The sequence below is a fragment of the Pogona vitticeps genome, chromosome 3 (assembly GCF_051106095.1).
Source record: "Pogona vitticeps strain Pit_001003342236 chromosome 3, PviZW2.1, whole genome shotgun sequence".
Classification (NCBI taxonomy): Eukaryota; Metazoa; Chordata; class Lepidosauria; order Squamata; family Agamidae; genus Pogona; species Pogona vitticeps.
Window position 1 is genome coordinate 171,725,935 of NC_135785.1, and position 22,705 is coordinate 171,748,639.

The 22,705-nt window shown below is 39.2% G+C and overlaps 1 protein-coding gene across 4 annotated transcripts in view; it reads right to left on the bottom strand.

The window, feature by feature from the left end:
* The window catches only part of MAP4K4 (mitogen-activated protein kinase kinase kinase kinase 4), a 155,238-nt gene that overhangs the window by 80,445 nt on the left and 52,088 nt on the right, over window positions 1-22,705 (bottom strand). For all 4 annotated transcript variants that reach the window (XM_072994510.2, XM_072994508.2, XM_072994507.2 and 1 more), the window contains exon 3: window positions 3,313-3,369. In XM_072994510.2, the coding sequence (XP_072850611.1) occupies window positions 3,313-3,369 (57 nt within the window). The remainder of the gene's footprint in view (window positions 1-3,312; window positions 3,370-22,705) is intronic.

Genomic DNA, 22,705 nt, shown 5'->3' on the forward strand with positions numbered 1-22,705 from the left:
TTCTAATAAAAACACATTTTAAGTTAAATGTGCTGTGTAATCATCATGTAGAGTGGTGGAAAAATAAATATACTGTAGATTCAGATGCCGACCTGCAGCAGGTAATTTTTGCTAAAAGGACAATTGTTGAGCTAAGTTGCCCTCACATCTGCTATGGAAAGATATGACACTTTGAAAGCATTCAATATGCTTTTACACAAGCAGCTTCCAGCTCATGTTATGTGAATGACACATATTTTACCAGTTCTTGCTTCTCCCCAACTCCTGGTCCCCCATGAAAGTCAGATGGTTATTTTATTATTAGGCCTTGTGACTTAATGTACTTTCTTTTTTACACATATTCAAAGGTAAATAATCCTTTGCAACAGCCTGACATTTCATACTTACACATGAAAGAATAACACTATCACACTTAAACCATAAAACTGTTAAACACAAATTTCATGTTTTAGCTGGTTTTTTAATAAGTAAGACAACAAACGCCAGTCTTTGCTCTGAAAGGGGAGAATCCTGAAGCTACACCAGAGAAAACCCTTGGCCTAACAAATGGGCATGTGATGGCAACCTCTCTTGTAGATATCAACAGCTGGATAAGATCACAAAAGGGTAGGTGCATGCTTTACATGAGCAAGACCCAAGCCTGTTAGGGCTTCAAAAGTTAAAACCAACAACTTGAAGAAAGCACCTGGAAACTAGATGTATTACAGCCAATACCATGCAAAAGTTCACAGCTTCGCTACCACTTCGTACCAGTTGAAATCTCATGATGCCCTGCAAGGCTACTGATTGCAACTGTCTAAATGGCACATGAGAAATCATGCCTAACAGTTGCATATCAGACCAACTCTGAGAAGGTTGGAGCTGTATAAATTCACTTCTTCCAACTATCACCACCTAGAATTTCAGGGTCAGCACCAAATCAAGTAATCCCAAGCTACAGATGCCATCGCCCAGGTGCATCTCTTCTAGAAGAAGGTGAATCCCAATCAACAAACCTTATGTTTCTACCTATCAACAGCATCCTCTCATTGCATAGAGTCAATCTCAGTTTGTTCAACCTAATCTAACCCAATATCAAGCCCAAGCAACTTTCAAGAGCCTCAACCACATATTTTGGTGTTTGGTGACAGAGAGTAATAAAGCTGGATGTCACCTGCATATCTACCTCATACCATTCCAAAGTTGTAGATAAGCACATCTAGTTACTGAACAAGATCAAGGTCAAGATGGAACCATGTGAACACTGTAAGCCAAAGTGTCAAAGAGTATTCACTTTTTGGACAAAACCAAATCTTCTGATCAATAAGACCATGCTCAATGGCACCAAAAGCCACTTACAGGCCCACTGACTGGGTGACCTTGAACAGTTACTATCTCTCAACTTGGCCTAACAGACAGAGTTTCATCTTCAGCTTGCTGGTGTATTTATAAGATATAGGTCTCAACAATAAATCCAGCTCCCCATGGACATTATCCACCAATGCAACATGAGCAATTTCAACCCCATATTCTGCCTGAAAAGTCCAGTTGAAATAGGGTCCAAATCATCACTATAATCCTGAAACATCTGAAGTTGCAGTCCTATCAAGTACTTGATCCTTTTGACAAGAAAGTATACATACTTTCAAGAAATGTTATATCCCAACACAGACTACAGTAACTTCAATAGCATTTCTTCCTTGAAAATATTCTATAGCAGGCTTTCATGTGCATACATTCCCTGCATATTGCAAAATGAAGAGTTCTTTTAAATATACACTATACAGTGGTGACCCGCATGACGACGATAATCCGTTCCGTTAAAATCGCAGTACAGTACAGCTAAATCATTGTCATGCAAAAAACAACATTGGAATGCATTGAAAACTGGTTAATGCGTTCCAATGGGGAAATACTGTACTTCATTATCCAGCGAAGATCACCCATAGAGAACCGCTGATCAACTGTTTAAAATCGTTGTTTTGCGAAGCTTCTGTCCAGAAAACAGCCATTTTGTGAAGGGAAGCCAGCCATTTTTCGAAGGGATGCCATTTTGCGGAGCCGGAAAAATCATCGTTTTGCAAACAAACGGTTCGCAAAGCAAGGACTTAATCAAGGTAAAGCGAAAATCCCCCATAGGAAAGTCATCGTCAAGCGATTTCATCGTTTAGCGGGTAAGCTTCTAGCGGGGCACCACTGTATTACGTTTCCATAATCAACAAATTTGTTAGGTTACTATGTTGAAATTCATAATCATGATACTCTTCTTTCTCACTGCTCTATTAATATTTAAAGTCATGCACCCACAAGCTTTTAGTTCTCTATGGACTTCACCTGGATATGCATCCACATATATACAACAAATAAACAAACTACATAGAGTATCAAAGCCAGAATTAAACAACATTCTGGATTCAGCCTCTGATGTAAGGAAGTCTGGAATTCTCTAAGAAATGCAATTTAGCATAGACCGCTAACTAAAATTATTTCTACATTAACTGCACAGAATAAACTTTAACATTTTAGATCAGGGGTCTCCAAAGTACGGCCTGCAGGCAACATCTGACCTGCTTTGCTTTTATCCACTCTGTGTGTGCAGGCAGATTGGTGGGCAGGCAGATGCATGTGTGTTCCTTTGGCCCTTGAATATATGGAAAATATATTATGTGGCCCTCAGTGTGAAAAGCCTGGAGACCCCTGCTTTAGATGAATTATACAAGCACGTATGTTTTGCAGCAGTAGGCTGTTTGGCTTGAAATGTTTTAGACAGTGCTAAGCTAATGAAACACAGCTGATGAATGAATCCTGTCTGATTGTAAATTCGAAGTCTAACAGTGATAACAGTGAATATAGTATTTTAAGAATTACTCTTTCATTTTCTGACGTTTAAAATTGATCTATTTTTGCATGCCTGTGACTAAAGCTATTAAAGATACCAGTTTAACTACAGATGTATATTTTTATCTCTCTGGCTGGGTTAATTTCTCCTGTTCTCATATAAAGCTCCACAGTAAATCCCCCTGAGTCCATTACAACTACTGCTTCAGACTGCTGAATTCTGCCAACAATCTGCTCAACATTTTAGCAGATGTTTCTGCATTTAGGCCTTTACTGAGTCCACTTCCTTTCCAATTTAAAAAGGGTATATATTTATTATGATGAATCTGACCTCTCAAATGTATACACAGTTCTTTTTTACTTTGGCCCTATTCTAGAGATCAGCTTGCCACTGCAGAGTGTTCTTCTGCTGAAGAGATGAAAGGTTCAAGGTACAGTTCCTTTAACTAGTATACATACATATACACATATAAACACACATATTACAGTACTTACTTCAGTAACATCCATGACTTTGATAGCTGCCAGCTGACCCGTCTTGACATGTCGACCCTAGGAAGAAGAAGTCACCATTAGTCATTCCATTTATATAGTGGAATTTCCCACACTATCTTCTCTAGTACTTTCATAGTGAAGAAAGAAAGAAAGAAAGAAAGAAAGAAAGAAAGAAAGAAAGAAAGAAAGAAAGAAAGAAAGAAAGAAAGAAAGAAAGAAAGAAAGAAAGAAAGAAAGAAAGAAAGAAAGAAAGAAAGAAAGAAAGAAAGAAAGAAAGAAAGAAAATTCATAGGCAATAGACTGATTTAAAATGTTTAGGAAAAAAAACACTGAGCATTGATCTTTGCAGAAATATTTTAAATCTATTACCCTATCCCAATGCTATATTTTTATCAGCACGTATACTGTAGTTTGAAGTTCTATAATGCGTTCATCTAAAATTTGGCAATGCTTTCTTTCTCAATGAGTAAATAAGACTGCAGTTAAGGGATACAAATCTGTTCATAAAAGTGGCTGGATAACTTTATTTAGAACAGCTAATACAGCTTTTTTTGTTGTTTTGTTGGACAAATCAGCCAGAATGTGGTGGAAACTTGTTGAATTATGCACAGAGCAACAAATACCAACAGGATAGTCAGTTTCATGTGGTGCATTCTAAGTATCAGCCAGGATAAAGGGTAGCATGGTAATAGTTAAATATGAGAGTTTATTAAACTCGTTAGCACAGAAAACTAAATGACTGCTGAATGTTAAAATAGTTTAAACAATAAAAACCAGTGTGAAGCAGCTAAATTAATATCATGTCTCTCATCCAAAGTCATTGTGATTTAGCTAGAAACAAGATACAGAGAATGGATTCCCTGATACATCTCAAGGAGCAGGCTATTTAGCATCTGTGTAAATGTGACACTTTTTCTCTGATTACACTCCCATTTTTAACCTTCTGCTAGGATATATATATTACTCTCAAAATGCAACACCAGCAATAACACCTGCACCAAATGTATTATTAGTAAGAAGGCTTTTTAAGTGTTCATTTAATTCTTATTCAAAGAAATCAGAAAACATTTAAAACATAAAGAGTCAGAATACTCTGATATTATAAGAAACAGCATACAAATTGTTACAGCAATCTTTCAAAGTAAAAAAAATGGAAAACGAAATGCAGGAAAGAGAATTGGTTAATGATGCCATGCCCAAAATCAGGACAGCCATGATCTTGCCCAACCTCTGGCGAGAGAGGAATTAGGAAAAGAAGAATTGGAATGATTTTGTGCAATAGATGTGCAGAATCATAACGCAACTGCCATAGTACAGAAGCTATATGATGACCTACAGTGTGCAATCCTTCCCAGTATCAACTGCTATAGCCTTCGCTGGTCCTAGGTCAGAGTACTGCTGCACAAAAACAAGGCAGAACAGCATGACCTAAAGTAAAAGAGCAAAAAATGAACATGTGTGCTTGCTTAGAAATTTATTTATTTTATTTATTTATTTAATTTATACCCTGCCCATCTGGTCTTCTGACCACTCTGGGCGGCTTCCAATGCATAGATAAAACATACAAATATACACACATAAAAATTATAACATAAGCTAAAAATTAATAAATTATTCATGATGGCAAAGAAGAAAAGGAGAGAAAAAGAAAAGAAAAGTAATCAAGGATTAACTGGAGGGAAGGCCTGCACGAACATCCATGTTTTTAGTCGATTTTTGAAAATACCCAGCGAGGGGGCCGCGCGAATCGCCAGAGGGAGATTGTTCCAGAGGCGAGGAGCCACTGTCGAGAAGGCACGGTTTCTAGTTCTTTCCTTGCGGGTCTCTCTCGGCGTCAGGCTCCTCAGCCTCACCTCCTGACTCACGCGGGTGACACGGGTAGACCTTGATGGGAGTAGGCATTCCGCCAAATATTGAGGTCCTAAACCGTTTAGGGCTTTATAAGTCAGCATTAACACTTTGAAGTCGATGCGGAACCGAATGGGCAGCCAATGTTGGCGTTTTCTCACTTCGCTAAGGAGCCTGGCTGCCGCATTCTGCACCACTTCGAGTTTCCGCATCAGCCTCAAAGGCAGCCCCACGTAGAGCGTGTTATAGTGATCTAATCTTGAGATTACGAGCGCATGCACCAAGGTGGTGAGCGCCCCCACATCAAGATAGGGCCGCAGCCGGGCTATCCGCCAAAGGTGAAAGAAGGCGGTGCGGACCACCGATGTCACTTAAATTGCACTAAGAATCCTAAAGAAAGGTGTCACTAACATTCCAGGAAGCCCCATGATCTTGCAAGGATCAAATCCTACTCAGAAGTAAGCAAAGCTTTTTGGAGCTATGCTATTTGAACAAGGAAGCAAATATTTAACACTGCAATTTGTCTCAAAATAGGAATAGTACCAGCTACCAGAACATTACAGTGGAGGAAGACCATTGCAGGTTCTTTGTATGTATGTTTCCAAAAAAGCATTGGGCTACCCAATATGGGGTGTGGGATGCTAAATGGACGGGGACCTGTGGCCCCCAGACTACGACTCTATTACTGAGGACTGCTGACTGGGTTTGATGGCAGTTGGACTCCAAAAGTAACAAGATTCCTTGCTCCCACTGTACCAGCTGGATCTCCTATCTCATTAAAGAGATCTATGAACTTCAGCACACCTTTTAGTAAAGATGTTGGATTTTTTAAAAATCAGCTATGAGCTACCCACCACACTTCCCCTCAAAAATCTCAAATCTTCAAGAGGATCTACTCCTAGATCACAGAAGAACACCACCACAACTGCACACTTCTATAACCAGATGGCAAAAAAAAAACACTCTTCCCCTTCTTCTTTTTTAAACTTTCAAAAAGTCCCTGATTACAAAACCAGGTCCTGCAAACCACTGCTGATGGAATAATTTAGTTGTCATAAGTTACTCCAGAGCTCATTTCATTTGAATGCTGGAAAGAGTGACTCATGCTCCCTTATCTCACTACTACTCATTGTGAGGAAGGGCTAAGGATCAAGGGAGACCAAAACAGTATTGAAAGAAGGATTAAACTCAGAAACTATGCTAAGAGCAAGAGATCCATTGAGAAGCATGTTCTATCCTTCTATGCCTATCGTATTCATTCTGCCAAAGTCCCAAATTAAATAAAAGTTTATGCTTTTAAAATAAATGTAATGGGGGAGGAGGAATAGAACAGTGTTAAGTTTACTGCAGCAGAAACAATGAAAAGTTTTATTGTCAGTTTAAGTGCTAACAAGTTTTCTTTGGCAATGATAAAATGGGTTGCAGAAAAACTTACTACAAACAAAACATGTTAGGATGTAAGATGCCACAAAATGGTTTCAGATTGACAGAGATTAGTAGAGCAAGTATTTTAAGACAGCACTGTTCACAGCCTTTGCTTAGAGTGATATAGCCTTCCTTGTCATCACACTTTTCTATCTGACTACTCCTTCTTCCTTTAGGTGAGGAAAAGCCAGGACCCCACAGATTCAAAAGGGCCCTGCTGCTCTGTCTTTTAATGTTTTATACCAGCAACATGCAACAAAACAAGTTACTGCATTCTGCAGCCCACAAGGAAAGGATATGAACATGATTGCCTCTGCTAGCTCTCCTCTTTCCAGCCCCTTAGGAATAATTATGTCAAGCTGTGGGGTGGGAAACGAAGACTGTGGGAAGTATAAAATTCCCACTGTCCCAAGCTATTGAACCCCCTATTTTAAAAAAACATGCAAAAATTCTTGAAACATAACATATGGCATGTTTGAAGGTCTTGAGAGTAGGGCAAGATTAAGGAATTGAACACTTTTAAGAGGCAACACAAGGTTAACATGGAATAACAACTGGAATGTTTAATCCTAAAACACCCTCCCATATACACTGGTGCCTCACACAACGATGTTAATTGGTTCCAAAAAAATCAACGTTGTGTGAAACATCGTTCTGTGAAACACCATTTCCCATAGGAATGAATTGAAAACTGGTTAATCCGTTCCAATTGGAACAGATTGCCATCGTTCAGTGAAAATCCCCATAGGAAACATCGTTGAGTGAAACAATGTTTCCTATATTGGAATGTATTGAAGCCGACTCAATACATTTCAATGCCTTTGCGAAGTCCTTTTTCGCTCCTGTAAAAGTGCCTTACAATGTTTGGACACTGTTTTAAATTATTGCAATGGTTAGTCCACCTCCTGAAACCTAAGCAAACTTAATTTGATGTTGTTCAGAGTCATCCTTAATTTTTAGTGATTTTTTGAATTTTCTCTCATTGGAATGTACTGTATTGAACTTTCCGTCCAATGCATTCCATTGAGAGAAAATTCAAAAAATCACCAAAAATTAAGGACGACTCAGAACAACACCAAATTAAGTTTGCATAGGGTTCAGGAGGTGGGCTAACGATTGCAAGCATTTAAAACCTGTTCCAAACATTGTAAGACCCTTAAAAATGAGCGAAAACGGAAGAGCTTCAAAAGCACTGAAGCCGGCTTCAGTGCTTTTGAAGTCTTTTCCGATCTCCCTTTTTGACCATAAGGAGGGACCATAAGGAGGCAGAAAAACATGGGAAGAAGAAAAAACGAAGGGAATAAATTCAAAAGGGAAGCAGATAACTCACAGGGGAAACATCTAACAAAAGAGATGTTTGTAAGAGAAAAATAAATGAATGATCTCAATAATTGAATGATCTCAGTAATCGCGCAATTACTCTAGCGTTCCAAAATAGGTCCAACCTAAGCGGCAGATAAAAGAAACTGAGAAGACTTCTGGCAGGCGGAGCATGGGCTCCACGGGGGAACATCCTACTAATCACATGTCTTTAAGCTCTAGAAATTTCCGAGAGGTCCTGCACAGGCGTAGAACAACCCAATTGTGTGCACAGAGGCCACAGAGAAGAAGCAGTCTATGGTTAGTTTACAATTTAATTTTGCAGACACGTTGCCCCTGCAGATAGCTGTGCACTCAATTTACCAACTATGGAAGGTGGAACGCTGAGTCAACCTCGGGCCATCTATCTAAGCCCATTGGGATCAAACTCAGGTCATGAGTGCAGGCTTGACTGCAGTACTGCAGTATAACTACTACACCATGAGGCTCTGTAAAGAAAAAAGCAAGTCACTTGCAAAGGTTGTAGCTCAATTATATTACTTAGTACGCACAATTAGTTCTTTAAAAGGTTTTTTAAAATCTGAAAAAAACATTTATAACAAGGTTAGGGCAATAAAATAAAATTAAGGAACACCCAAGCACACCCTAACAAAATCTTATAACCAGATCTCCCTGCTTTCATACAGTAATGCACTTGTACCATAATTAGATTTTCCATGTTGCTTAAGTAGATTCTGACATAGGGGATATGGAATCTTAAGAGCCTTAAGTAAAATGCAAATTATGCACTATTATATTACTAGGATACAAAATTAAAATATTATTTTTCCTACATATTATCCTCACCACTAAATTCACTTCTGTTGTTCTCACCAGCAGATTTTACATACCCAATATGTGTCCCACATAACCCCCTCTGAAATACCTTTTCTTCCTAACGAAGGCAAAACAAGCCTTGAATCCAACTGACATCTGCCAGCTGTACATATCTTTAACATACAGAATTAAATTCACACCCTTTCCATCACATGTTTTAGTCACCACAAAGTCTTATCAAAGCCTCTTTGAACAGAAACTTTTGCAGACTATTTTCTTTATGCAAACAGGTACGGGATATACTGCAGTGTATAAGCAACTGAATCTCATTTATGATGCTTAATAATAACTGTGTGCGGTCAAGTTGATTCTGAGTTATGGTGACTCTTTTCAGGGTTTGCTAAGTAGAGACTACACAGCAGTGCCCATGACTACTCTAGCTAGTTTTTCTTTCAGGAGGCCAAGTGGGGAATCAAACACCCAACGAACGTTCCCTTCTAAGGTGCACATGCTCCATCAGTGTTGCATAGGAGCAGCCAATGTCAATGGCTGTTTACTTCTGGTTTTCAGGGACACGGACGGACACACACACACACACACACACACACACACACACACACACACACACACACACACACACACACACACACACACACACACACACACACACACGGATGAGGCTTCCATGCAGCGGGGATCAAAATTAGGGGGAATGTTGTTCCCAACCTCTGGCTTCATAGCTAGATAAATAAATCAGTGAGCTATCCAGGCAACTTATGATGCTTAAAAATATATATGTAAGCCTCTGAGGAAGATCTTTAGAATGTTAACAGGCCAAACAGTTTGGACATTGTAACACTAAATATCATTTCTTATCAGGGTGGATAAAAAATCAATGGTTTTCTAAAAATCAAATTGATTTACATCACAATATAAATATTTGAAAACTGATTTTTTTTACTTAAATTGTGAAAAAAATCTAAATCCACACTGTTTCTTATCATCCTGACATGCATCTCTTACATACAAGAGTTCTATTTGAATGATGTCCAGATTTTGCATTCTCTGTGAATGTAAATATAACCTGTAGCAGGAATCCCACTTCATACTTTTTAAACATACCACAAGTCACAAGTAGTCTACAGATCCTACTTAAAGGAATTATTGTTCTGGAGATCAAAGCTAAAACTTCTTCCAGTTACATTTCAGAATGCAAGCATAGTGCAATTAGGAAGTGTACTGCACCATCCTTGACCTCGATTCTTTGAATTTGGGTAACAAAATTTAACAAATTATCCCTGCCCTCATCCATCTCCTATGAAACCTTCTTTAGACTTTAATCTTTAACCTTCAGCTGCACTGTGAGACTACTGATATCTCTATTTATCACCTAAAAGTTCAAGCATAAATTCTAGTCGGGCATCTGTGAGGCCTCTGCATCAGACCAAACACAAGTAAGCTGATGTTCAACACTGTAACTGAGAACATGAATATAAAATTATAAACTATGTCACTCTATATTAGAAGGCTAGGTAAAGCAGGCCAAGATGGAGAAGCAGAATAATGTATAAGGGTGCAGTACATTGACATGAAAGATGAAGATGACTAGTATTTACACATCTCTGAAAACATTCTAAAAGAAATAATTTATTCTGTATATTACTGTCACACAGAGGGTGTGCAGATCCTCCCACAAGTAACAACATAAGAAGAGCTCTGCTCGATCAGGCGAAGGGACCATCTAGTCCAACTCCTTGTATCTCACAGTGGCCCCACCAGATGCCTTTGGGAGCACACAAGAAAACTAGATACCTGTCTTCTGATACCCCTCCCCTGCATCTGGCATTTTGAAGTACCTTCCTTTTATGCCTGGAGCTTATACATCCCCTTTATAACCTGCAATGGGACTTTACTTCCAGAAATCTATCCAATTCCCTTTTTAAAGGCATCAAGGCCAGATGCTATCACCACATCCTGTGGCAAGGAGTTCCACAGACTAACAACATGCTGGGTAAAGAAAGATTTTCTTTTGTCTGTTCTCTCTCTCCCAACACTAAATTAGAGTGGATGTCCCCTGGTTTTGGTATTGAATGAGAGGAAAAAGAGCTTCCCTCTATCCACGTTATCCATCCCCTGCATGTCAATCATGTCCCCCCTCAGGCATGTTTTCTCTAGACTAAAGAGCCCCAAATGCTGTAGTCTTTCCTCATAAGGGAGGTGGCCCCAGCCTAGTCATTTTAGTCACTCCGTTTTGCACCTTTTCCAGTTCCACTATGTCTTTTTTGAGGTGTGGCGACCAGAACTGTACACAATACTCCAGGGTGCAGTCTTACCAGCGTTTTGTACAATGGCATTACAATGTTGTCTGTTTTATTTTCAATCCCCTTTTTAATGACAACTAGCATGGAATTTAATGACACCTAGCATGGAATAAGGCAGCATCTTAAAAAGCAGAGACATCACCTTGCCTACAAAGGTCCGCATAGTCAAAGCTATGGTTTTCCCAGTAGCGATGTATGGAAATGAGAGCTGGACCATAAAGAAAGCTGACCGCCAAAGAACTGATGCTTTTGAATTGTGGTGCTGGTGGCGACTCTTGAGAGTCCCCTGGACTGCAAGGAGAACAAACTTATCCCTTTTGAAGGAAATCAAAGTAGATAGGTTTGTTCTCCGGAAGGACAAATCCTGAAGCTGAGGCTCCAATACTTTGGCCATCTCATGAGAAGAGAAGACTCCTTGGAAAAGACCATGATGTTGGGAAAGTGTGAAGGCAAGAGGAGAAGGGGACGACAGAGGACAAGATGGTTGGACAGTGTCAACAAATCTACCAACATGAATTTAACCAAACTCTGGGAGGCAGTGGAAGACAGGAGGGCCTGGCGTGCTTTGGTCCACGGGGTCATAAAGAGTCGGACACGACTTAATGACTAAACAACAACTACAAAGCATGGAATTGGCCTTATTAACTGCCACCAAACACTGGGTTGACACTTTCATTGAGCTATCCACCAGCACACCACGATCTCTTTCCCGTCACGGACAGCTCAGAATCCATTTAGCTGATAAATAAAGTAACAGCTACCTCATGCATAATGTTTTGCAGAACTGAGTTCTGGGAATAGAGTTGTCGCATCTGACATTGTGTCTCACCTGGATCCTAGGTTCCATCCCTCATACTTATACCTAAGGTCAGGAAATACTTCCACCTGGCATCCTGCAGAATCACTGCCAGTCGGTATCAACAATACTGGCTAAATAAGCCAAGAGTCTGACTCAGTTTGAGGTACATTCCTACATTGTCATGTTCCAAACACCAGAAAATAAATGTACTGTACAGTCATCAGCCACTATACAGTACATGGACAGAGCAAACCAGTGTTTTTAGAGTACATTCACATCAAGCTCACAAACATATACAGTGGGGTCTCGACTTACAAACTTAATCCGTATTGGAAGGCAGTTTGTAAGTCGAAAAGTTTGTAAGTCGAATCAGCATTTCCCATAGGAATGCACTGAAAACCAATTAATCTGTTCCGGCTGTTTTTGGTTCTTAGGTTGAGGGGCATTTCCCATAGGAACTAAGGCAAAGCTGGTTAATCCGTTCCTACCACTAGGGGCAGAATTTCTTTCTTTTTTTCCTTTTAATCTAAGATGACTTAGGTTAAAAAAAAAGGAAAGAAATGAGGGAGAGAAGGAGGGAACAGACACCTTTTCAACAGAACACCCTGAAAAGCACATTTTCAGCCAAGACAAGTACCTTCTGGAAAAAAACAAGCACCTTTCAGACAACAGATCACCTTGAAAAGCACCTTTTAAATCAAGACAAGCCAATACAAGCACCTTTTGGGGAAAGGGGGGGCAGCAAAGGAGGGAGGGAACACCTTTTAAAAATCCAAAAATCCAAAATCAAAAAAGCGCCAAAAAATAAAAATACAGTCCGTACCGCACTGTACCAGGCAACACCAGGCAGTACCAGGCAGTCTGAAGACTGTCTCCAAATCCACTCTCTAAATGCTGGGAAGAGCGAGGAAGTAGATAAACACCCTCTTCACTGGCCAACGGTTAATTGAAAGTTCAAACTTCATGCTTTCCCCACCTCAAACACGTTTTTTTGGTTTGTAACTCGAATCTAAGTGTGCAAGTCGAGTCAATATTTTTCTATCAGAGTGGTTTGTAAGTCGAAATGTTTGTAACTCGATCCGTTTGTAAGTTGAGGGTTGACTGTAAACGTATCCTTGCTCAACCAGACCAAGGCCCATTCAATCAATGATTTTATTTTTCCAAGACATTAGCCACACAGATGTCTCTGAAAGGTCATTAGAAGGGCATCAGTGGTAGTGGTCACCCTTTCTTTTCCTCAGCCTCTATGGTATTTAATAACGTTTCTGCAGACAGAAAGGATTGTTCAGTTTTCATGGACAGGAGCTGTGGATAGCCCCCTCCTCTTGTACAACGCTGAAAACATTAAGAGCAAAAAAGTGCAATGGGGTTAGCTACCAAGACAAGAAATCTTCACTCTAAACTTCAATGCCGAGGCACAGGAAACCAGGAAAAATTAATATTTCACTATCCACTTCAAAGTTAAATTTGCAATCCAGATTATTCTTCTAAAATCCAAATCATGGTGTACCACAAGTGGAATGTAATGAATTGCACCACTTTAAAAAAGCTGTATCAAGAGGCTGCTGTATCCAACCCCACAGCAGAAGAAAGTAAAACTAATCTTCATTTACATCAGGGCTGTAGAACATGCATTCCTCTAGGTATGGCTGCACTGCAAGTCTGATCAGAACTAGCCAGCATAACCTATGTTGAAAGATGATGCAACCAATCACATCTGGGATCATGCAACCAATCACATCTGGGAAGGCTATACATTCCCCATCCCTGACATAGGAAAAAGTAAAGGTTCCCTTTGACAGTTAGTCCAGTCATGTCTGACTCCAGGGCGCAGTGCTCATCCCTGTTTCCAAGCCGTAGAGCCAGTGTTTGTCTGAAGACAATTTCCATTGTCACGTGGCCAGCATGACTAGACATGGAATGCCATTATCTTCCCATCGAGGTGGTACCTATTTATCTACTCACATTTTTACATGCTTTTCAACTGCTAGGTTGGCAGGAGATGGGACAAGCAACGGGAGCTCACTCCGTTGTGTGGATTCAATCTTAAGACTGCTGGTTTTCTGACCTTGCAGCACAGAGGCTTCTGCGGTTTAACCTGCAGCGCCACCACATCCCTGACATACAGGAACACATTAGAGAGTTACAAACTCACTATGTGAATCACAATGTCCAGTGCCCTGGAAAAAAAAATGCCAGCACCACGTCCCTCCAACTCATAACAGCAAACATACTACAGTTTACTAATCTCAAGCATGTCTTCACTGACATTTTTAATCTTGATTTAAGCACGTAGAAAATGGTGGAAGAAGTCTATGATTTACTTTTTAAAAGAAAATATTTACAAGTTGATCCTTCCAGCTGCAAAATAGACAGATCTGTTTAAGGGAATGAAGCTTAACTTAGTAGGCATCCTTCAGTCTTAAGAGACTATGGTAACATGCTCTGAATAGAGGTCTTGGAATAGCGTCTAGTGTGGCTGAGAAGTCCAATTCGAAAGTGACAATCCCTTCCACACTGAAAACAAATACAATCTGTCCACTGTCCAGATCCTTCATTTTGCTGGTTTAGGGATTGCCTTTTTGCCTTGGCCTGCTGAACACGTGTCTCTTCAAATTGGGAGAGGCCATGTTGCACTGCACTGGCTGCCTCCAGGCTGAACGCTCAGATGTCAAGGTTTCCCATCTGTTGAGGCCCATTCCTATGACCTTCAGATCCTGCTTGCAGATATCCTTGTACTGCAGCTGTGGTCTCCCTGTGGGGCACTTTCCCTGCACTAATTCTCCATAAAGGAGATCTTTTCGAATCCAACCGTCAGCCATTCTCAGGACATGCCCAAGCCAACATAGACATCGCTGTTTCAGTAATGTATACATTCTAAAACTTTCAGCTCGTTCTAGGACTACTCTATTTGGAACTTTGCCCTGCCAGGTGATGCCAAAAATGCATCAGAGACAACACATATGGAACGTGTTCAACTTCCTCTCCTGCTGTGCACAAAGGGTCCAAGACTCACTGCAGTACAGGAGTGCGCTCAGTACACAAGCTCTATAGACCTGGATCTTGGTATATGCTATTAGCTTTTTGTTAAGCCATACTCTCTTAAATATCACAGAAAAATATTAGATTAGAACAGTACTGTTCACGGATGTCAATCTCTTTCACTGGTTCTACTAAATTCTTGTGACTTTACAGTACTATCTACATAAGAGTGAGATGATTCAGTGAAAAGACTATAATGTTCATTAACTTCAACAATTAATGACCACTGGCAGCTACAGCTTGTGAAAGTTAACATTCCAATGTGAATGAACTGCCAATATATTCCTAACTGAAAGTGCATTTCTCTCTCTCTCTCCAGGAATTATCAGTCATTCCTTCACCTTATGGAACTAGTTCCACTGAGGTTTCATCAGAACAATCACTAATACCTGTTTCTAGATTTAAGAATTTTGTATAGACAAAGTATTTAAAAGTAATCAGGCCTCAGTAGCTCATATTCTAATGACCCTTTTATACTAGTACCTTACACTCTACAGCAAAGAGGTTGCAGCTAATGTAGTATATGGCGGGGAAATTGCTGGCAGAAGATCTTACAAGGTCCCCATAATGTTGGTTCCCAAGGAATTTCACTGACTGAATACATGGCCAATTAAACCACTAGGATCTTATTCATGTAAGGTCTGTTTTAACTTGCCACAGCTAACTTATGCAGTGGCAGGCCAACTGAGTGCATGACCAGGTATATGACCCAGATGCACTTCAACACCTCAAGTAATTGGCCACAATGATTCATGGAATGTTATGCAAACTTCACACGAATAGGATTTGTCCATTATGCTGATAATGACACCTAAAGCAAGGAACTACCTGAGACCTCAATACTTGAATAAGTCCCTGTCCCTGTAAGAACCAGTCCAAAATTCTGAGATCTGCCTTTAACTTACGCTGCCTTTAACTTATTCTGAGACCTCCTGATATAGCGAAGGACATCCTTCAATGAATATATATATATATATATATATATGATAGCTAGCATTAAAGCAACAGAAATTAACAGTGCAATGGTTACAGAATTCCTCCATTGTCACTACAGATAAAAGCCAACATACCTGAAGTAGTTATGTCCTAATAACAGGCCATTTAATTTTCATACAGACATGAGGAGACTCACACAGGCTTATTTTTACAATGAACTTTTGAGATTTTAAACAAGGCCAGGACGATTTAAATTATGCATGTAAGAACAAAACAGTGTAAGAACTCCAGTGAGTTCAAGTTGTATTTCAAATGAGCTAAGATTCCATAGTATATGGAACAGTTCCTTTCTGCCTTCTAAAAAAAGAACATGCATCAATACCAATTATATGCGAGAACTATTCCATAATGTTCACAAACCACTTCTGCTTTAAAATAAAAATTCACTTGCAATAACAATTCATGAACTCAAGAACATGCTGAATTTTTCACCACTCTATAATGTGATTGTGTGTACAACTGTGTAACACTAAATCATGTGTGCATGAACGTGCACAAACATATCCCATTTCACTCAACTCTGAAAACGCACACAAGAAGGGCATCTCTAGGTAAATATAGTGGATGTTTAATTTTGAGACTCAACAGACGAGGGTTTTCTTCACTGTAAATAAATTGGTTCTTTCTTTTGTATAACAAAAATAAGCAGAGAAAGCAACAGCATTGTTGCACCTTAAAGATCAACAAATTTATTTCAGTGTGAACTTCCGTGGATTACAACGCAGTGTAATCCATAACAGTCCACACTGTCAACCTTTCAAATGCCACAATCCTGGTGTATCTGTTTTTGTCTTCCCCATACATGCTGAAGCAGACCAATGCAGACGCTTCCTTGAATACAGCTTCCTTCTTCCTTGTGCTCTCTAGCCTCTATCACATCCCTCATGTTTCCTGACTATCACCACTCTAGGTGGGCCTGGTAAAAGCAGGTGCAACACAAACCCAGACTTATTCTCTGCCCAGTCTAAAACTGCAAGAATCCAGGCCTCTCCTTTCCCTTCTCCAAGGCTCTGTTAACAAGCTTTTGGGAGGGGAAGGGAGAGGACTGCCAGTTTTTCCTTCCTAAAATCATCATAAGGCTCTGTGCATTCAGGAACAGTAGGCTGTTCAGAGAAAAGCTGTATTCCCTGGATGGGAGCCTGCGCCAGAGTTCCACAGCATCAAAAGTGGGCCTTTTTCTTCATACAGTGAAAAGCTGCACACAGTGCGCATGTACGCTCAGAGAGAAAGAGACCTCAAATATCCCCCTGTTGTTATGAGACAAGAGTCATCGCTGCTGCCAGACAGAGATTGGACGATGCAATGGCATTCAAATGAGACAGAGCTACCAAGCACATAATCCAGCAAAAGAAGGGAAAAAATACAGCTCATGTGACTGCGCTGTGACTGATCTCTCTCAATGCACAGCCACTGAAAGCTGGCCATTACTGACTTGCAAGGAACAAGCAGTGAAAGCACACATCTGGAGACATGGAAGATAACAGCCCTCTATTTATGGGCAAATCCATTCAATGCCCTCAAGTGTGTGCTTTTTACACGCCTCTCACAGAGTGAACCTCTTGATCAGGGTGGGGGTGGAGTAAGGAAATATATAAACAATGATGACCCAACACATATACAATGATCAGGACTAAAATATATACAGAGATCGTACTTTGCGAGTAAAAGAGGTGGGGAAGAACAGAAATAACGTTACTTCCTGGATATTTAAAATTCCCAATTTGCCACTGGTGTATATGCTATCTTTGTGTTTTAGGCCTGATAGGTGACCACAGACACCTCTGCTGACCAGCAACTTAGTCATGGCCACAGCTTCTTTACTGCCTCCTATCCAGGCAACCTATTGTTCTTCGGTATCACAGGTGGTCTCCCAGGCAGCGAAAATATGTCCTCGCCTAATATCCTTATACATGCACCCACATGTTTATTTGACCCAGGGGAGAGAGAGATACACACTAACATCATACAGGCACATGTACAAGTATTACCTACTACCACAGAAGGAAAGCAACTGCTTAAGGGAGGAAATTAGAGCAAGGGAAGAGGGGAAGAGGTAAACACTCCTTCCCACAACTGTTCCAATATGCACTGTGCCTGATTACCGTAAACTGGGTGGAGACTCACAGCCATGGAACAATCACAGATATCTCAGCAGCTTGTCTAATTTGGTCTTCATTTGGAGCATTTACTGTTAAATACTTTCCATAAAAAAGAATGAAGTTCTTCATTCACATTGCTTAAGAGCTCTCTCTCTCTCTCTCTCTCTCTCTCTCACACACACACACACACACACACACACACACACACACACACAGCTCTCTGCACAACATGTATTATGTTCTTATTCTTATTATTACATGTCAAAGACTTAACTCACAAAGTGCTAGGCATACACAAAAGCCAGGAGTATCATTTTAAATCTATTTTTAATTTAGCATGGACATACTCTGAGGAAATATTAACCCTTCTGGGTTATTAGGAACTTTGGTAGGTAAAAGTATGAAAAGAAAGAATGAACCAGTTCTGCTCCTCACCACCATCATAGCAACTGCTGCCTTCTATATGTAGAGGATATATTGAAAAAAAGAGAGGTTTTTGTTATACTACAAACATTTTCCACACCATCAGGAACATTCATTATCCAAAAGCTCCAATCCCATGGGCAGTGCTCATGGACATCTAAACCCTTCCCCTTCAGAAGCTCCATGTTCACATGTGGAGGCCAAACAGAAACTGCAAAGGGAGAGACCTAAATCACTCTCCCAGCTCTCATGTTTACTCACCTAGATTACTAACTACTGAGTAAAGTTAATGTGTACTATTTTGTATAAAACAATTACGGTATATGTTTAACAAGACACCATTCTATTTTCACAAATGTTCAAAACACAGTTATTCTTAACTGGTAACACACATTCATTTACATTTAGTGCCATAATTCCACTCATGTAGCAAATGAACAGCTCCTCCTATTTTGTACGGTATGGGAAATAATCACATTGCTAACATGTGACGAGTCATGAAGGAATCAAAGGATGGGAATACTGTGCTTGTATGGACCATGGCATTTTGAGGCTTCAAATCAAAGTTTGAATATTCAATTTGTTTAACAGTAACAAGAAGGCTTCTTTGAGAAATTAGCTTAGCAGTATAAGATATTTAACGATATACAGTTACAGCAACCTGCATGCTATTTCATGGACATTAAGCAAGTCATTTCATACTGTACTTTGGGCCTTTTATCCCACATTGACTAAAACCAAATAGTAAATTGCATCTAGAGAAAGTCAGATGAATCAGTGGAGATTTGGTGAGTCAACTCCAGCACAGGTTTCATGGATTTAATGGCCTACTCTAGTTGTGATTTATTATTGGATTTTAGGCATTATTTGCTAAACATTAAAAGCCTTGTTTTAATTCTCCAGTGTAAACTCTTTGGCTTAATACTTATCCATCTATTCATCTTGAAGCAGCAAATCCATCCAAAATTCTCAGCTAACAGAATCCTAACCTGATATTTATGAATAGAATGGGTCATCCATACTTTACTCCGATTGCCTCATAGGAAAAAGAAATTTGGCAAGATAGCTCAGTGGTTTTAGGTCTCTAGAGACAGAGACAGAGGTTGAGAGTTCAGTTCTCCATTGTGCCTCCTGGGAGAAGTGCCAGCCTGGGTGGCCTTGGGCAAGCTGCAATGTCTCGGGATGCCCCCTGAAGAGAATGGCAATCCATTCTTGGATCCTTGTAAAACCGTGAGAGAGGTTGCTCTAAGTCAGAAATGATTTATAGCACAAAATTATTATTATTATTATTATTATTATTATTATTATTATTATTATTATTATTATTATTATTATTATTATTATTATTATTATTATTATTATTATTATTATTATTATTAAAAATGACAAATAACCTTTCGTCTGACAATCTATTCATTGCATATCATAAACTCAGAATAGAATTCAGGCTGAACAAAGGAAGAGCAATTCCTCAATCAGCATAGTCACTGAGCAAAGTGGTTGGGGTCATACTGGTTAGGATTTAGTCAAAAATAAAATAATATAATCAAATAACTTTTCCAGGTTCTATGTTTAACCCTTGCCAGGATATAGCAGAATTGGGTAACGAAGCCTGCAGCTTACATGTACCAAGTCCAGCCTCAGACATCATTGTTCCTCATCTCCATTTCTATCCATTTATCATGGATAAAAGTCAATGATTCCTTAAATAAAGATTTATTTAAAATTATGATCATGGTATAAATTTTAAAAATAATTTTTTATGATTTAAATCAAAAATCATTTTTATTTAAATTGTGATTTAAATTAATTTGATTTAAATCAAATCCACCCAAACAAGAAAAAAAGGGGGTATTATAATTCCAAATCCTTACATTCAAAAGGCAATCATTAAACAAGCAAGAACTGTCTCATTCACATGAATTATTAGTTCCATGAAGCCCTACTTCTCCTTCCCACATCTCTTCTAAAGTGATATCTTGCTTCCACATTGCATTTTCCCACTCAGGAAGGAATTCTACAATATACTGTAAGGAGTATTAAATGTTTGACCAAGGTTTTTTTTTTAAAAATAGTGCATTTCAGGAAACAGTTTTCTGCTTTAGGCTTTTAAAATAGCAAGATCACCTTTCCCAATAACCAAGTACCTCACCACACTGGTCTAAGCAAAGGCATATTGTCATGAATACAAATATGCCTTCAAACTACATCTCTTTCTGGCTTAAGTCCAGAAATGAAGCAACACCCAATTCACCTCTTAGCCCTCAAAGTCTTCAATTGGAAAATGAAGCCCTACTCTCCCTGGGTTGCAATAAACAACTTTTTCTTTTTAAACAAACACCACTTCCCAATAGGTTAACTTCTTTTCAGTTCTTCACTAGAATATCAGCTTCAGCATCCCAAACCCTGCATTTTCAAATACAATGTAAGAAAGTGAAAACACATCCACACTAGTAAACCTGCTTGAAAATAGCTGCCCATTTTCAGACATGTATTATTTCACTGAATACTGAAATTGCATAGTTTTCCCAAAGTCACAAAATCAGCATACTTTTACATTGGGAAGAGGTGCTTTCTGACTTCTTCAAATTAAAGCTAAAACTGAGTAAGTGATTTTAAAGTTCTGACTTTGACCATTTTATTTTATCTAGATTTCAGTTTAACACCTTTATCCAGGGCTAATAAAAAAATTCTGTTGTGGCAGAATACGTAACATGCTGTCAAAGCCACTTTCACTGTACAGCACCCTCAGCACTGACTTTCCAGGCCCAAGAAGATTTAAACCCAGGGCTCCTGAGTCCTGGTCTATCTGATATACCATATGAGCCAGTACAGTAATTGTAATTTAACCAAGAGACCAAATGCAAGTGGGTAAGTCAGGTTTGTTAATACTTACTGTTCAAGTTTTTTAACTCCCTGTTATTAACATGTTTATCTTTAATATGGACTGGAGTAACACTGTTTTCCCCTCCCAAAATTGTATATATCCTAGCATACAGAAGCCTAGCTTTTCTTATTTCCACATATGTACGCCCTATGTCGGTTCCATCAAACAGCCACTTAAATTCTTCCTTAGACTGTTTGCTAGCTTTTGTAGGTTTTTTAACAGTAGTGACTACATTTTCCTCTTTTAAAAAGTGTATATGTGTGTGTGGTATCAACTTCACAGACTGCAATCCAGAAGGCACATTTAAGCCCACTAAAACAGAAAGGTCTAGGCACACTCAATTGAGGTAAAAGTTAATTTAAGCAGACAGATAGTGTAACAAAATCTTTTTTGTGCATATGGTTCTTCGTTCTGCATTCTCTAATAAAACACATTCTCTAATAGCAGGCCTGCTAGTCGTCATGTACCCATGTGTGTGGCCAACATCACACAGTCTCCAACAGTTATAACACAGTACTATTATTTAGAAAGAGAGCTTATTTTTTACAAAGGATTATATTATTGAAACTACTAATGTGTAGTGTTGACTGGAACTTGGAAAGAGGTTTCTGTAATTATTTCCATACTACTACTTTTACAGAATGTCCTAATTAGTTGTCCTAAATTTTTCATGTTCATTTATACTAGTGGATTCAATTAACTAGCTAACACATACTTGAGACACGTCTATTTTTTCCACTCTTCTTTTCTTTTTAAATGTTTGTAATTTTTTTTGTTCACACCCTCTAGCAGAGTATCACAGACCAACAATGATCACAACTACACTAAGTTCTTTAAAAACCTCTTGCTATATAGAGATGCCATCCAAAATTGAGAAGGGAAGAAGGTATGCCGATTGTGTTTTTCAGGAACAGGGGAATATAGTAAATTTCATCTCTGACACAGAGAGAACAAACATCTCCAAATGCTGGAAACTCTTACTAATTATGAATTACACTCTGACATTCACTTGTGACAGAGTTCAGAAGCAACTTTTGCTCTGAAATGCTCCTAAGCATAAAAGGAGGCAACTACCAGGTAATAGGTTCATTTTAAAAAGTCACAAGCTTATCATGGGGATGTTATAAGTAAACCGAAGACATGGATCTCCTCAGAAGTGCTTATGTCCAGTAATTATTTATTCACCAGCCCTAGCCACGTAAACTGAGAATCGCTCCAAACAGAACAAAAAGGCCTTTGGTAGGCAGTCTACAACGAGGCCTTTAAGCATTTCAGCAGAGCATTCAAAGCATCCTTCCAATTACTCTTGAAACTGTGACATCAATTTTTTTTAAGAGTACCACACAACAAAGTTACTCCTATAGCCACTCAATTAAAAGAACCCTGCCTTAAAATAACCCTAAGAAATAGCTCTGAC